Source organism: Toxorhynchites rutilus, unplaced genomic scaffold (genome assembly GCF_029784135.1).
Source record: "Toxorhynchites rutilus septentrionalis strain SRP unplaced genomic scaffold, ASM2978413v1 HiC_scaffold_193, whole genome shotgun sequence".
NCBI lineage: Eukaryota > Metazoa > Arthropoda > Insecta > Diptera > Culicidae > Toxorhynchites > Toxorhynchites rutilus.
In genome coordinates, this window is record NW_026599755.1 from 8,585 (window position 1) to 25,000 (window position 16,416).

At 38.0% G+C, this 16,416-nt stretch overlaps 2 protein-coding genes and 1 long non-coding RNA gene across 3 annotated transcripts; 2 read left to right on the top strand and 1 right to left on the bottom strand.

Moving 5' to 3' along the window:
• The first annotated feature begins 5,988 nt into the window (after positions 1 to 5,988).
• On the top strand, positions 5,989 to 7,697 carry LOC129781727 (putative nuclease HARBI1). The gene is made up of 4 exons (XM_055789299.1): positions 5,989 to 6,317; positions 6,382 to 6,814; positions 6,878 to 7,022; positions 7,639 to 7,697. Exons 1-4 carry the CDS (start codon positions 6,205 to 6,207, stop codon positions 7,695 to 7,697), a joined length of 750 nt encoding a protein of 249 aa, XP_055645274.1. The 5' UTR covers positions 5,989 to 6,204.
• LOC129781725 (uncharacterized) lies at positions 7,523 to 9,207 on the bottom strand. Its single transcript, XM_055789298.1, has 3 exons — positions 9,069 to 9,207; positions 8,832 to 9,015; positions 7,523 to 8,765 (listed from the first exon to the last, which is right to left on the bottom strand). Coding segments are annotated over exons 1-3 (744 nt in total). The 5' UTR covers positions 9,071 to 9,207; the 3' UTR covers positions 7,523 to 8,207.
• A 4,317-nt stretch (positions 9,208 to 13,524) lies between these two features.
• Positions 13,525 to 14,680, top strand: LOC129781726 (uncharacterized). The gene is made up of 3 exons (XR_008744242.1): positions 13,525 to 13,635; positions 13,724 to 14,383; positions 14,440 to 14,680. It is a non-coding gene; the product is annotated as an uncharacterized LOC129781726 (long non-coding RNA).
• Positions 14,681 to 16,416: the final 1,736 nt, after the last annotated feature.

Here is a 16,416-nt window from a genome sequence, read left to right on the forward strand (position 1 = left end):
GGACCACCCTAATATATGGTATCAAAGATATGGTAATCGGTATCCTAGCGGTATCGTATATAGATTACGACCTATTCTCATGCCTACCAAGTTTTTTGTGGATAATTTCATCAAAATCAGATGAGCCGTTTCGGAGGAATTCGACCACGAACATCGTGACACGAGATTTATATATATATATATATATAGATTTTATGTGTTGAATAAAGTATTTATGAATTAAAGAAAATTTGTGTGTTGTTTTTAATTTTTGCCTGTCTGGGCCGTAACACCTCTTCTAAAATATTACTCGAAAACATTTATTATCGAGGTATCTTTATGGCGCCTATACATTATGGGACATTATATTATTATGGGGTTACCATAGTTTAAAAAATGCCACAATGATGCCACCGTTTACAAAATGTGACGTTTACAATCTATTTATTTCGAACAATGTTTCTGTTGAGTGCATTCATTTCGTCCCGGCAGAAGTTAATGAACATGGCAGATCCATATATCACGTTGAAAATATTCGACAAATGTACATCGAATAGTTGCAACTTAGCTTCAACTCAATCCAGAGCACACTTCTAGGAGGAACAGCCACCGGGTGGCTTCTCATGTTTTCGTTGAAAATGATGTGGTAATACTTTCCGGGTGCAGTGGCGCTTGCCAACTAAGTATTCGCAGCCGCAGCCTTGTTGGAAGATGATCTAATTTAAATTCTACACGGTCGAAATCAGCAATATTTTGCACCACATTTTCTTCTGTTCTTTTTGCTATGGAGCGCAAGCTTATTCTCGCGGCTCATTTTGAATGCGTTTAATTTTTGTGAAATAAAGTGTGCACAATGTTGCAACAGTTTATCTTCGGAGCCTCTTGGTGCGACTCAAGCTATCGATTTAATTAAGCCAATTCACCTGAAAGGGTGGCTAATCAAGCGATGGCAAATTAGTGAGAGATTAAATATTAATTACATTGCCCGGAAGTGAAGACGGGCGCGTGACAATGGTGTCTTCTCGCGTAAAAGCTGTTAACCGGGTAATCAGCTTGTCACGGCGAATCTGGGTCGTTGGAATGAATCAATTAAACTGTAATTACCTCCATTAGGCGGAGAGATACGAGATGCCAATGGAGCTTGTAGCGCAAATCTACCAATTTTGTGCATCGTTCAAGCAGCTATAGGACTTAATCCCAATGTCTGGCTCGGTACTGTAATTTACAGATGAGTGAACATCACATCGTCGTCTGGACAATTATTTCATCATGCTGTAAAGAAGCTACTTTCATTACATCTCCAGTGGGCAAATACACAAGGTCCAGAGCCCAGCAGTGCAATGCAAGTTAATGAACCATACGGAACACACGACCATACTCGGGGCCATTGTACATTGACACCAGGAAGAGCAAAATCACAATCCAACTCACAAATTAAGGACAACATGACAAAATTTCGACCCCTCACCAAGCAGCAGCAGCATCACAATTCACACATTCAAGTGACAATGCCCCATTCCGTCCGTTCATTCCAGCGATTGTTCCTCCCTCCACAGTATGTTAGGGAAGAATCCTTCCGTTTGTTGAATTTGCGTCCCTCTCCAGGAACCATCGAACGGCGAGGAAAGTCGTCTGTGACGTGGATGCCGGTGGGGGAAAACGTTGGTCGTAAAACTCATCTCATCTGTTCGGCTCCTATGTCACCACATGCACACACGCACAGGCTCTAGCTAGAGCTAGGGTAGTCTCGGCAACTCGTCACTCTGACCAACGCAACAAAGCACCGGCATCGGCATCAGGCCAGGAATCAAGCGGGCTTATTGAACTCGATATAATATCTTGAGCGCAATAAAAGGATTCCCAAGGGATACATGCAATCGGTTGGGTGACGTAAAAAGAGAAAGCCCGCAAGAGACGGGGTGGGGGACGAATGTCGAGATTCGGTTACTTAATTCAGGATAAAGAAAAAGGAATCTGGGTCTGGGTCAAGTGGGTGCTGCCATCTAAAAATGGACACAAAATGTCCTTCCCTACTACATGTGAGCGAAGGCGAAGGAAAGGGTGATGAAAGTGATTATAGTCTTGGAGAGGTTTTATTGGGAGTCTTGGGCAAGAGTTGAGCCGAAAATGCGCCTTTCTTCGAATCGATCGTCGTCCGGTTTGGGGTATTTATTGTTGGGTGAGGGTTTGATGTCGACAAATATCTACGTCAGAATGAAGGTCCGGATGGGTTGGGTTGAGACTTTCTTCGTCTCCAATCACGCATGTTATCTCTGCTTTACAGAATCTAGAAGATGCCATGTGCTTTAAAACAATATGATTTAAATTGTGTTGATTCGGGGAGTTTGCTTAAACATTACACAACATTCTAAATCAGTGTGTTATTTATAGCCCAACGATTCCGTTGCTAGAAGGTCTGCTAGTTTCTGTCTATTTTTCATGATGATCTAACTTCATTCGTTAATTATGTAGTGACGATAATTGTGTATTCGGTAAAATCCTTGCAGATGAATCGTTTCGTAACGTAACTGGCATATTCGGAGTCAATCGTAGTTTCTTTGCATCAATGCAACATCAAATGGAACGTGTGAAGTTACGAAACGGACAAAACATCTGTTGAACTCCTTGTGATATCTGGTAATCTAACAACCCCCTCTAGAATCTCTCTACAATGCCATACAGGAAATCGAATGTTCAAACGTACCTTGAAAAATTTCAAATTTTCCTCGCGACAAAAAAATTGAGCAATCGAATATAATTTTTGAATAAAACGAAATTCTTCTGTTAATTTTTTTGTTCAGTGAATTATTTACGGATTAGATGAATATTAACCGACGTCTACATAAACCGAACCAGTGTTGCCACAAATACATATTCATTTGGAATGGTACAAATTTTCTCAAATAAGTATTTGCCACGTCAATGACGACCATCCCACCATCTCCAACTGATGAAAAAATCGACAAAATAAAAGGAATGGTGCTTAGGAAGAGCCAGTCCGTGAAGTAAATATATCTCACGCACGAGAAAAGTTGCAGCACGACTGGTGCCAAAAGAGCTTATTTTTCCTGCAATCAAGTGATGGAAGATAGGTTCGAACGATCATATTCTGATCCCACGTTCATCCAACGCATAATAACTCTCCAGATATGGCCCCGTGTGATTTGTTCCTATTTCCCAAACTCGAATCACCGCTTTGTGGGACCCGTTTTGACAGCATTGAAGACCTACAATGATTTCGCTGTGTGAACTGGAGGCAATTCTTGTATACAGCTGTAAAAGGTGTTTCGACGACTGGATTGTTCGTTGAAAAAAGTATATTGCTTCAGAAGGTGCCTGCTGTGTAGGCGATGATGTAAATTTAAATGATCAAGTATTTTCTTCAAAAAACACGAATTCCCGGTACAATTTGACACAATAAGGTATAGATATAGTGCAAAGATAACCACTTTATAGAATACTGTCATTTCTTGAAGATTCAATGATTAATTCTCTGTTTCGAATATATCTTGGTCCAGAATGAAATAAAATAAAATGATTGATGCAGGTTGAAAATCCTGAATTCACAATGTAACATGAAAAACTGCAATGTCTAAGTATTAAAAGGCGACAAAAACATTTGCGGGGCTTAGAATGAAAGGGGTGTAAGTGATTTGATCGATTTCTCTACATCGACTCTCTCTTTTGGTCATAACTTAGCTGCAAATACATTCCATACTGTATTTGGCAATGTGGAAGATATGTCAGAACCTCATCTATCGGACTCTATAGCAAATTTAAATTGGAACGTTTTTGCAGTTGAGTTATTTACTAAAGAAAAAGTTGATGTAGAGAAATCAATCAAGTCACTTACACCCCTTGCATTCGGATGGCAGCAAAATAGTTTTGAAAATAAGACAGAAAGACATATACTGATTCAGACTAAAGAAATAGATTTTTCTATGCATCAGATATCGGAATAGATTTTTGAAAGAGAAAAGTACAGATCGATAATATTTTCAGCCTTTAGCCCTTTTTCTCAGTTGAATGTATGGCAACACTGTTGAAGTATTTATCTTCGATCACTTGGCCCGTGAGCGAGTTAACGGACGCATTTACCCGAAGATAGCAATGATGCAATTATGGCACGTAGCAGGCTTCGGATTACATCAACAAGCACCGAGATCGGCGACCACCGCGAGATCGTAATTAAATATATTGTTTTGGCTAGGGACTGTGCAGAGAAAGGGACTTAGGTTTAGCATTTAATTATATATTTAATATTATTCGAAATAAAGTCAGTCTGAAATTAACGTCCGAACCAAGTGGTTCAATTTTTTAAAAAGATATCACCCGGTAGAATAAGTTAACTAGCACATAGAAAAAAGGTTCGCTTCGTAGCCTTTGAAAGGCTGCCAAGTTATTTTCTAGAAAAAAAGAAAGGCTGTTGATTGTTGACTTTAGCAGGATTAGAATAAAAACCTTCTTCTGTTCCTTCTGCTCAACGGATTGTTTCTTTTTTCTTCTTTCTTTCTACTTTCTACTTTCTTATTTCTTCTTTCTTCTTTCTTCTTTCTTCTTTCTTCTTTCTTGCTTTCTTGCTTTCTTGCCTTCTTGCTGTCTTGCGTTTTTGCTTTCTTGCTTTCTTGCTTTCTTGCTTTCTTGCTTTCTTGCTTTCTTGCTTTCTTGCTTTCTTGCTTTCTTGCTTTCTTGCTTTCTTTCTTTCTTGCTTTCTTGCTTTCTTGCTTTCTTGCTTTCTTGCTTTCTTGCTTTCATGTTTTCTTGCTTTCTTGCCTTCTTGCTTTCTTGCTTTCTTGCTTTCTTGCTTTCTTGCTTTCTTGCTTTCTTGCTTTCATGTTTTCTTGCTTTCTTGCTTTCTTACTTTCTTGCTTTCTTGCTTTCTTGCTTTCTTACTATCTTGCTTTCTTGCTTTCTTTCTTTCTTGCTTTCTTGCTTTCTTGCTTTCTTGCTTTCTTGCTTTCTTGCTTTCTTGCCTTCTTGCTTTCTTGCTTTCTTGCTTTCTTGCTTTCTTGCTTTCTTGCTTTCTTGCTTTCTTGCTTTCTTGCTTTCTTGTTTTCTTGCTTCTTGCTTTCTTGCTTTCTTGCTTTCTTGCTTTCTTGCTTTCTTGCTTTCTTGCTTTCTTGCTTTCTTGCTTTCTTGCTTTCTTGCTTTCTTGCTTTCTTGCTTTCTTACTTTCTTGCTTTTTTGCTTTCTTGCTTTCTTGCTTTCTTGCTTTCTTGCTTTCTTGCCTTCTTGCTTTCTTGCATTTTTGCTTTCTTGCTTTCTTGCTTTCTTGCTTCCTTGCTTTCTTACTTTCTTGCTTCCTTGCTTTCTTATTTTGTTGCTTTCTTGCAGTGTTTGGATTTCGATCAAAATCGAATGATACACAATGTGTCATGCAAGTAAACTCTCACGAACATATAACCAAATATGAGAGGATCATTCAGATACTTGTATGAATGTCAGCAATCACTTTTGTAACATTTAGTGATTAAACTAAGAGAAGAACGAAGACTGTTGTTTGCATATTCGAGCTGTATCAAACATGGCACACTATTTTCGAAGCCTGCATACAAGTTTGAACCGCATATATCGTCCCATTTTACTATAGCGAAACCCACTGCACAGACAAGTGCAAAGCAATAAATGATACAAGAAAAATTACGTCATCATTACATCACCATTTACGGAGAGCAGCGAATGGGAAAAGAGATAAAACGCGAGAGTTTTTGCTTCTCACTGGAGCGGTGTTGCTAGTAAAACTATGCGGTCTATATGAATATACACATTTCGAGGGATAGAGGCGTTAAAAATGGCAAATATAATCTGACTACCCTTCCCTTAGCCTCTATCGAGCTAAATAATCATATAGTTTGCACTCTCTGAGACTTAAAAATCAGGATCTGCTACATTAGCTAAATATGAATCTTTCGCTTTGCGTTGTCCGTATGATCCTGCTGTTTCATGATGCATGGAGAGGTCGGTATGCATATGGTGCGTATTCTGTATTCCGACGGATTTCTATTTCGTTCGAAAGTGATATTTCGATCGTTTTCGAATTTACCATTCCCTATTCCAATCGTTTTGCTCGTTTCGAACGAAAGTGTTAGAAAATTTCGAATATGCATCGATCTGTCAAAAACCGATAAACAAAAAGAAACACCGTATTAAATAGCGGCGAGTGCGAGTTGAATTTCAGTTAATTTTTGATCCTAAGAGAAATTTGTGAGAAAATTTTCTCGTTCAATGGATTCCGTTTTGTTACCGATTTTGGCGGAGCAAGAAGAAATTGGAATGCCTTGCTACCATCGGCGAAACCACCGAAAATCAACCGACTTCATAAAACTTTCTGATGAAGCGTAAGTATCCGTCTCAAAAATCCCATGTTTGTTTCTCTTATTGATTAATTTTGCCCTTATTCAGATTCATCAAAAGTTTTCGTCTAAGTAAGGAAGCTTTTCGGTACGTTTTAGAGGAAATTGAGAACTGCCTTACCACAAGGAAAGGTGGTCTATCCACGGAGGTGAAACTCGCAGCATGTTTGCGATTCTTTGCTGAAGGAAATTATCAACATGGAGCAGGGCAAGATTATCACATTGCCATAGCACAGCCCACATTTTCCAAGGTGCTGACTGAAATGCTTAACATTCTGGAGCGGACACTGTGTAAGAAATGGATTTCCCTAAATATGACGGAAGACGAACAGCGGCGTGCTAAACTACACTTCTATCAGAAAACATCAATTCCGGGTGTTATTATGTGTTTGGATGGAACCCACGTAAAAATTATTCCACCTAAGCTGAATCGAAATTTGTTTTTTAATCGGAAGGGATTTTATAGTCTCAACGTTCTGATTGTAAGTATTATTAGTATTTGAATTAACAAATCAATGAACAAATACTCTTTTTTATCAACATAGGTTTGTGACGATCAGCAAAGGATTCGTTTCGTTGATCCTACCTTCCAGGGATCTAATCATGACTCTCATATATGGCGTGTAAGCCCTGCAAGAACTCACTTTGAGCAGCTTCACCAAAATGGTGAAGTTAATACTAAGATTCTAGGTAATGTTCAACTACAATATTTTAGTATACTTGTATGTACTGTGTGATAAAATATTTTCAGGTGATGCTGGTTATCCATCGGAACCTTGGTTAGTAACGCCATTCAGAGCAGCGGAGGAAGGGAGTTTGGAGAGCGATTTTAATCGCAGGCATGCCTTGGGTCGTGCTATCGTCGAGCGGACAATCGGTTTACTAAAAAATCGGTTTAGATGCATCCTTGGCGCGAGACAACTTCACTACAATCCTACTAAATGCGCTCAAATTATAAATGTATGCTGTGCACTTCACAATATATGCTTAGAATTTGGTCGTTCTCAGTAGTTATAATATGTTATGCAGCTGTTTACATAATAAACTTTTGTTTAAATTAATATTTATGACTGTTAAATTTCATCTAACTTGTTTGCAAATGCTCAAATAAATAACAACCACCGGAAAAGGAAGTGTCTTCCTTACTTAACTATGGTTTCGGCAGAATTATTTACTCTTATTCCTGCCAACACTTTGAGAACATGTCATTATCGATTTCTCGTAAGCAGGCCAAGTATTCAAATAACCATTGTTAATACTTTTTGCGTTGTTTTAACCCCTTGCTGTACGATTTAATTTCCAACAGCACGGCCCAAAACGAGCACTTCGAGTCGTTCCGCTACTCTGCTGAGTGTGGGTATCTAACATGGGTGCCCTATGATGAGCAAATACATGTTGTGTTTAAAATAAAAACGAAGGAGTTATTACTACGTACTAACTCGTTCGTTTTTATTTTAATTATAATATTCAAATTATATTTTATATTTTTAGCTCATTCAATTTTTTTTTTTAAATAACGGAAATTTGATAATCTTCAGTTGTCGGTATCCTCATCATATGCCTGAAGCTATGTAATTATTTCACATCGAGAAACAACGAGTGAAGTTCAATGTTGTACGTGAAGGGGTTAAGGAAGTTCCATAAACTATAGGCGAAATTCGTGAATTTTAAAAAAGTTTATATAATTTTGATGCTATTCCAAACAAACTTCAAAGAAAAAATTAAGTAAGATTTTTCTTCCATGGAAAGATATAAAAATACGATTAGAACTTTTTTCATTTTTTTATACTTGAGTTACAATATAAAGATAAAAAATCAGATCACTGATATTTTGAAACATTATTCTAATGTTCTGAAATATACGCAATCTGCGTTTCAAGGATTTGTCGCTATTGATTTCTCCAGCGCGATCTTCTCCATCTCGTGGTTATGTCGTTTTTGTTCACTCAGATGTTCTTTGAGTGTGGCATCCACGGAAAGAATCGCTCGAGCTGATTGGCGCTGATAATGAACCAGATCACTCAAATTCTTGTTTGTGTTTTTTAACAGGGATTTCACATTGGTGTGAAATTTGTTTTGTTGCTCGACTTGCAGCTCTAATAGCCTCGTGGTAGAAGGTCTGGATTTTTTCGGCTGAGAGGGCTGGAAGTGAATGGTATTATTGATACCGTCACACTCGTCGGAAGTACCATAATATATAAAATTTTCCTGGTCTGCAGCTTGAGGTTCACCCGAAGGCGAACCCAACTGTGTTCCATGAGATGAGGTACCCGGGATTCCTTCCACGGTCGCAAGTAACCCAGTTAGTAGAACTGCCTGCTCCTCCAGCTCGGACAAATTGATAATTTTATTGGGTCCTCCACCTGTCGCCCTCTGCTCCCGTTTGTTGTGAGCGAGTTTTCGCTTTAATCCGGACTTATAGTCCGCCCAAACCTACACAGAAAACCAGGGCAAAAATAAGACTATAAACATATGTTTCGGATTCGTTTTAGTATATACCTTTTTCCATCCACTTCCATCGCGAATAGGCGGTCCCAAACTATTGACTTCTGCCGCCAGATCATCCCAGAAGGGTCCGGAATTTCCTCGGGAGAAACCCTTTGCTATGTCCGGCTCTTGCTCCAGAAGCAGCACAATCCGCTCGAACTGATTTTTAGTGGTTGTTTTGTTTTTGTTTTTTTCCCTGTTGAACGTTAAAATTAATTTAAAGAAAAAAATGATTAAAAATTAGCTTACATTTTTGCAGTTCACCGCTCATCCGCTGCGGAAATTATTCACTCCTTCATAAACAAAGTGGGTTTGACGTTTGGTTTGATTCGAATGAAAGATGTTCGAAAACAAAACAGTCCGAACGAAAGGTATTCGAATTTGAAAACACCTCGAACGAAACAGGGAATGGAATTTACCAAGTCGTTCGAAATATTTCGAATCGATTGAAATACAGAATAGACACCTATGTTAGAGGCAAAGAAGAAAATAAGCTTTCTGCACCGAAAGCGTATATGATAGCTTTGCTTGCATGCTGGTGTGCAATGAAGTGCGAGCCGATGCAGAGTTGTCTCGTTCTCTTTTGTGTCGTGATTTGCAGCACATAACAACAATAGAATACCGCTGGGGGAAATGTTTCCTGAAAGATCATATTTGAACGAACGAAAGCGATTTTTTCAATGAGTGAATCATTTGGCAAACACTGCTTTCTTGTTTTCTTGCTTTCTTACTTTCTTGCTTCCTTGCTTTCTTATTTTGTTGCTTTCATGTCCTGGAAATGCATTTAAGAGGAAATTTGCATTTAGAGCTCGACAGTTATTCTCCAGACAAAAACTGTCTTCGACAAAGTTGTTACACATGATAGAGCGATCATTTTCATGTTATCAAAAATAGGGTGACAAAATTGTCGATAAAATAAAAAATATAACTTTTTAATCATTATAGATAGAGGTAAACATAGTTTGACAATGTTGTAGCTCCAATTATTTGAGACATCTTTTTAGAACAAAGTTTATCTCTACCTCTTGAAGTAACCGATATAGCGCTTTTTTTCTAAGTTACGTTAGGGTCACCATGAAAAAAAACTGTTTTTTTTGCTCTAACTTTTATATTTAAAATTTTACACACAAACTGTCTTCGAAAGACTTTTAAGAGCTTAGTAATACAAATATTTTGCGATGTAGAACTTATAAATATCTCAACTTCACTCAATATTATTGATATTTCTTCCCAAAAAATACGCTCACTTCAATTGCTTGCTTGCTTCAACATTGAGTGAAGTTGAGATATTGATAAGTTCTACATCGCAAAATATTTGTATTACTAAGCTCTTAAAAGTCTTTCGAAGACAGTTTGTATGTAGGATTTTAAATATAAAAGTTAGAGCAAAAAAACTGTATTTTTCATTGTGACCCTAACGCAACTTAGAAAAAAGCGTTATATCGGTTATTTCAAGAGATAGAAAAAAAACTTTGTTATACAAAGATGTCTCAAATAACCTCCATCTATAAATATAAGAAAGTTATATTTTTTATTTTATCGACAATTTTGGTCACCCTATTTTTGATAACACAAAAATGAGCACTCTATTATATGTAACAACTTTATCTAAGACAGTTTTTGTCTAGAGAATAACTGTGCTCTAAATGCTAATTTCCACTTAAATGCTCCTCCTGAACCATTGTGCAGTGTACTGTGATAAGTTAAAATAAATTATAAAATTTTGGATTTGTTTTTAAATTTTAGATTTATTAAAATAGAAATTCTTTGTTCGTGATATGTGATTTTTTTTCAGAATTTTAGCTTCGAAATGTGTCCGTACTTATTTTTTATATTTATGATCTTTTTTATAATGTTTCGTTTTTTTTTTCAAATTTACACCGTCTGCATTTTTTTATTTCCATGAAATCGACGATTTTATTGTGTTCGTGGATTTAAATTTATAAGACGCACTTTGGGTATTTTTCCATGTTTTCATTTCCAAGCTATTGAGAATAACGTGAAAAAAGAAAAACTACGTTTTTAACCATAGCTCTCATAGTGAATCGTAAAAGGAATCAGAAAAGTCACAGGAGGGTTGTGTCCAAGACACGACCGCATAGTTGACGTAGGATTCCGTTAGGCTGTCTGCTGCACGCTGATTTTGGATATGTTAAACTCTTCGATAATGATTTGGGTCCGTTTTGTCTGGTTGTTAGGTATTGTTTGTTCACTCCACCAGTGTCCATAATCGAGTGATAATGATAGAAGGATGGTGATTAGTCATTAGATGGTGCGTATCACGTACCAAAGCCGCTCTCTGTGGTCCTGGACGAGATGGCGCCTGTGTTATGTATGGATAAAATAAAGAAAAAAAGCTCATCAAAGCAATATAAGATAATTATCATTATCGAACCCAATTTTTCTCACCAGAAAAAAAGTGTTACTATAGTATAGAGAAAATATATTTGAAATGGAGAAGTAATTTCATTCATAATTTTTTTATTTTCTGAGTGTTTATTCAACCCATTTCCTTTTCGCTTTAAACCCAACGGAACACGATGCTACATGCCTCAATGCGAATTTCAATTGGGCTAACAGCACCCAATACGATATGTAGAGCATATGTTAAATCACTTTTTCGAATATTTCTTCATTTTTCCAATTTTGCTCGTCGCATGAACTTTCCTTGGGAGAAAAAAAATCGTTTCATATATGAAGTCATTTTAACATAAAAGTTACCATACACAATTTTACACTTACAGTTGTGCTAAAAGTTTTACGAAGAAACCAACATAAAAGTTTCAAATTCAAATTTATATTCTATCAAGCATAAGTTCTATTCAGTTCATTGAAACATCATTCTTCAATCGAAAGATTCTTATTGGAACGAAAAAACACTTGTTCATCGCTCCCAACTTATTCGCCAGCACGTATGCAATCAGCAATGCCCACGCTAGTTACAATGAGCACTTTGTGCGCGTCGTTAGTTAAACTATCGAGGGTATTTACATGCTGATTTCCCCCAGATACCTAGGATTTGAAATCTCTGTTAGGGAATACATGTCGGTGGGAAAAAGGCTCCCCCTACTTTCATGTATCTGCAATGCCGATTTCCGCCAGGCAGCTTGGTTTTGATGTCTCTGTTTGGGACCTGCCGCATATGTCGTCAATTTCGACCTATCAGAAATGGGTATTTCCGTTAGGAAATGGGTTGAGATTTTTCAATTGTTCGATAGTTAGTTTCATGACATATATTATTTTATTCAATGTAAAAAATTGTTATGGAGTGCCGAAATTGATTGACGCAAAAATCTCATCAATCCATCCTGAAATGACTGAGCAATAAGCATTTGAAATTGGACAATTTTCACGGTGCGCTCGATTTTCGATTTTCAATTTGTACCCCGATATGTTCCCGAAAGGTGGTACCCTATACAATATTTTACAAAGCGCTAGCGGAAAGACTTGGGGCTCTTTTTACGAATACATAAGTACTTTACAATCATAGATCTTTTATTAACAAATTTATTGAAACATTATTAGCTATTTTCGTATTCCGCAGTTTTCGAAATATTCTGATAAAAAAGTCACAAAAATATCAAAAAAACACATATTTGAATATAAATTGAACCAGTACTAGGTCTTATATATTTTTTTGCACCGCGCAACACGCTAAAATTCTGAAAAAAAAACGCGTATCTATAAAAACTGAAGAAATACATTTAAATATGAATTAGAGTTGTACTGCATACTACAATTTTTGATGAAATTTTTTTTTTGATAATATCTCTCGATACACCATAGCAAGATGCACTTTAAAATTTTGTTTTCAAATTTTTATCTCTAAGCTATTGAGAATGGAATGCAAAAAATTGAAAAGTGCGTTTCGGTAACCTACATAATATTTTCCATAGAGCTGGTAATTTGATTTGGGAGCACTCTTTACTTCCTTACCCACCAGGCCCTTTTCTAGCAACTTATTCCGCAGTTTTCCCCTCCAAAACTAACATTATTCAAAACGAAGCAAAAATTTCCTTATTCATAAGCCCCATTTGGCCCGGGCTGCTCGAGAAAAGATAATCCTGTTCCGAAGAAAGCGCACTCATGGTAGCACAAATTGAACAAGTGATATAAACTCAAGAATCCACTCCGCCAATGAGACGCGACGGAGCCGACGACGTATTCGCAGGATGATGTCCCTTCGATACTTGCCCCCCACACTACCTCCACCACCACCACCCCGACGCGATGTGATCTTGTCCGATGAATTGCGGGAAACCGAGCGATACACACGTTGGAAATAGTTATGGTAGTACCCTGTCGTGACTACCGGTGGTTTCGTTGATGGGAAAGTAGTGGCTGCGCGGAGGAGTCCTGCACTCACCTGACTTCCACCCATATGAGCTTACGTACCTATGAAGTATAAGGTACGTACAATATCGCTTTTGCCGCGCCCGGCACATTCGCGTTTGTGTTTTGCGCGCGGGTCTTTGTTTGTGGCAACAAGATGACGACGACAACGACGTTTGGAGTGCCCTCGAAAGCTGACGTCTATATCAAATCTTCACAATGGGGAACGGCGGCGGCAGTAACAACAAGAAGCATTCAAGTGGTTGCGTGTTTTATCGCAGCTTATCATCTCCCTACCCTCCTGAGTGCTGCACAATTTTCTTTTGCCGCCATTGTGCCAGAATAGGTTTATTAGGCCATTCGAGGAACGGAACGGCCGCCCGCGGGCTTGCGGCTTTGTTCGGCGGAGAAAATCAGCTTTATTTGAAGCGTCCAGAGGCTCAGGCCTTGCTTCGTTCGTGCAGGAATAAAATTATCCAGGATGGTAATTATTATTGTTTCCTTGTGCAAACACAACTTGCTTTAGCAAGCGACAGACTTGTTGTGGCTTTAATTATTTACGTTGATTTCAGCCCCTCAAGCCATCGAACACGGGCTCACCCTCAACGATTGCAATATATCCCAAAAACTGTATTATCATTAGCGTGGTATTGAAAGTTCCAGTTACGGGCGAAAAAGATAAAAGCATCCTTTATATCGCCTAATGGAAGCGGCCAGTATATCGGTTCCACACGACAATGGTCCCATAATGAATAACACTGAGCGCTTTAATCTCCTCGGGACGGATGCACACCGGGAAGGAACCATACACACTATCCATCCGTTATCCTTTGTACCCATCCCGGGGCTGGAGTCGACTCCGAGTAACATCCCCATCCGGCACGTGGGACCGAGAGTGAGGGAAAATCTCATCATTTAGTCGGAATAAAAGCGTCAATTAGAGGGATGAATAGAGTGCGTCTTGTATACGTACTGCGCGGGAAGACAGGGATCGAACGCATGGGATTTAATCGAAGAGTGGGCCCGAAAAAACCACATAATCATCCGAACCCAAGTAAGTAGCAGAGAGCGGAAGGACCCATGCTCTTATTGCGACCGATGCATTGTGGGAGGGAAATTGTATCCGTAGTCAAGACGCCGCATATGGGATGGTAGGATGAATGTACGTAAAGAATTGCATACTCATTTTCAGCCGCACGAGAACTTGGCGGAAACCACAGGGCTCGAAAAAGGTTAGACGCTGTGTTAATATACGAAACAATAACATCATAAAACTAATATATTTTAGATGCTTTCATGTCAGAGTACAGCCACTCGTAAAGGCCACTAATGAGGATTATGGGATCATTCAAATATTCAAATAATACGTAACGCAAATCAAAAAGGGAGGAGAGGATGGCTTGTGGAAACTTGTTCAGATATAATACCAATTAAATCTAAACATTTCTTATGCAAATGACCATTTGTTACATGTTATTTAGAGAAAAGGGTGTCTTAAAAAGTAAAAAAATAGCGTTACGTAAAATTTGAATGACCCCTAGTTGCAAAACTAACAAATTTTACATATTTTTCATATATGTGTATTCATAAATTATGAGGAACGAAATATGAATGATTCTTATTTTTTTATTTATCATTCATTCATACGGCAATCACCGACAAATAAAAATAGTCGATTTTCCATAATTTCAACTTACCCACGGTTGAAAAAAAACATGGGCTGTGTTTGAATGCTCAGAACTAAATTGAAAAAGAATTTTTTCAATTTAGTTTTCAGAACCACTACACTTGATTATCCCTATTTGATTACCTGACGTGCGATTCTCGATTCGATATTTTTGAAAAAATCTGTGTTTTCGGACCGATTAGGTTAGCGCACAAAAATTTTTGTTTTGATTTCACGGAATAAGGAGAAGAAAACTAAGGCTCGGATTGCCTCAAAGCATTCGAATACTCTGGTAATGGCTGTCAAAAGGTGGGTCGAAAGATAATTTTTTTTCCAAAAACGTTTATTAATCAGACTCAATTACTTATTATCTAACGTTTACAGAGTCAAATTTCACCTTAAAATATAACTTATTTTCTATATAATTAAGACTAACAATTTAATAATAACTAAATCTAACACTAGATTAATTGGACCGGATTAGGATTTAGGACTAGGATGGAGCGAGTGGGATAGTTTGGTTTGATGAGGAGGGAAGGAATCAAACATAGATATCATTTCTTTTGATGAATTGGTAAAGATAAAGCATAAGGTTGAGGTCGCGACTAGCTAAGATGTCTCTAACCGGTAAGTCAGATTGCCTTCCTAATGCCCTGAGTGAATCCGATAGGTAAGCCCTGGCAGAATGAAAGTTTCTACAGGACCAGACCACATGCTCGATGTCATGATAACCATCACCACAAACGCAAATATTACTATCAACGATCCCAATGCGATACAGATGTGCATCTTATTTTTTTTATAAATTCGTTTATTTTTACAGGCTCAGTTGCATAAGTTTAAAGGAGCCGAAATCTTAAATATATGTTTAACACTATATATATGAACAATTTTCTTAAATCTATGTCTAGTAATGTGGGAAACCGATTACTCGCGGTGAACTCGAGATTAGAAGGGTGACATATTTTTCTCAGGAAAAGGATGGGGTATAAGGAAATTATTACAATGTTGATAATCACACACATTCAATTCTTAAATCTATTCGTACATCTATTGTGAATTTACATTTCATTCTCCTGTTTATAGCAAGCGGACCAATTACTCATAAAGGAAGAAATGGAGGGTATAAGGATATAAGGATAATCACACACGAACATCGATAGATTTAAGGAAAACATATATTTGGGACATGTAATCAAGGTCTAACCGAGCCAACACATCTCTCACCGGCACATTGGGCTGCCTTCCTCTAGCCCGAAGGGAGTTCTCTAAATTCGATCTGGCAACAAGATACACCTCACACGACCAAACAACGTGTTCGATGTCGTGGTAGCCTCGGCCACAAACGCAGATATTGCTGCCGGCCAGATTGAAACGAAAGAGTAGCGCGTCTAACGAACAGTGATTGGACATGAGTCGGGAGAAGGTGCGAATAAAGTCCCGACTCAAGTCCAGACTTTTGAACCATGGTTTGAGGCTAACCTTAGGGATAATCGAGTGAAGCCACCGGCCCAATTCACCTTCGTTCCATTTGCGTTGCCAGTTAGCGATGGTATTTTTACGGACTAAAGAGTAAAATTCATTGAAGGCGATTTGACG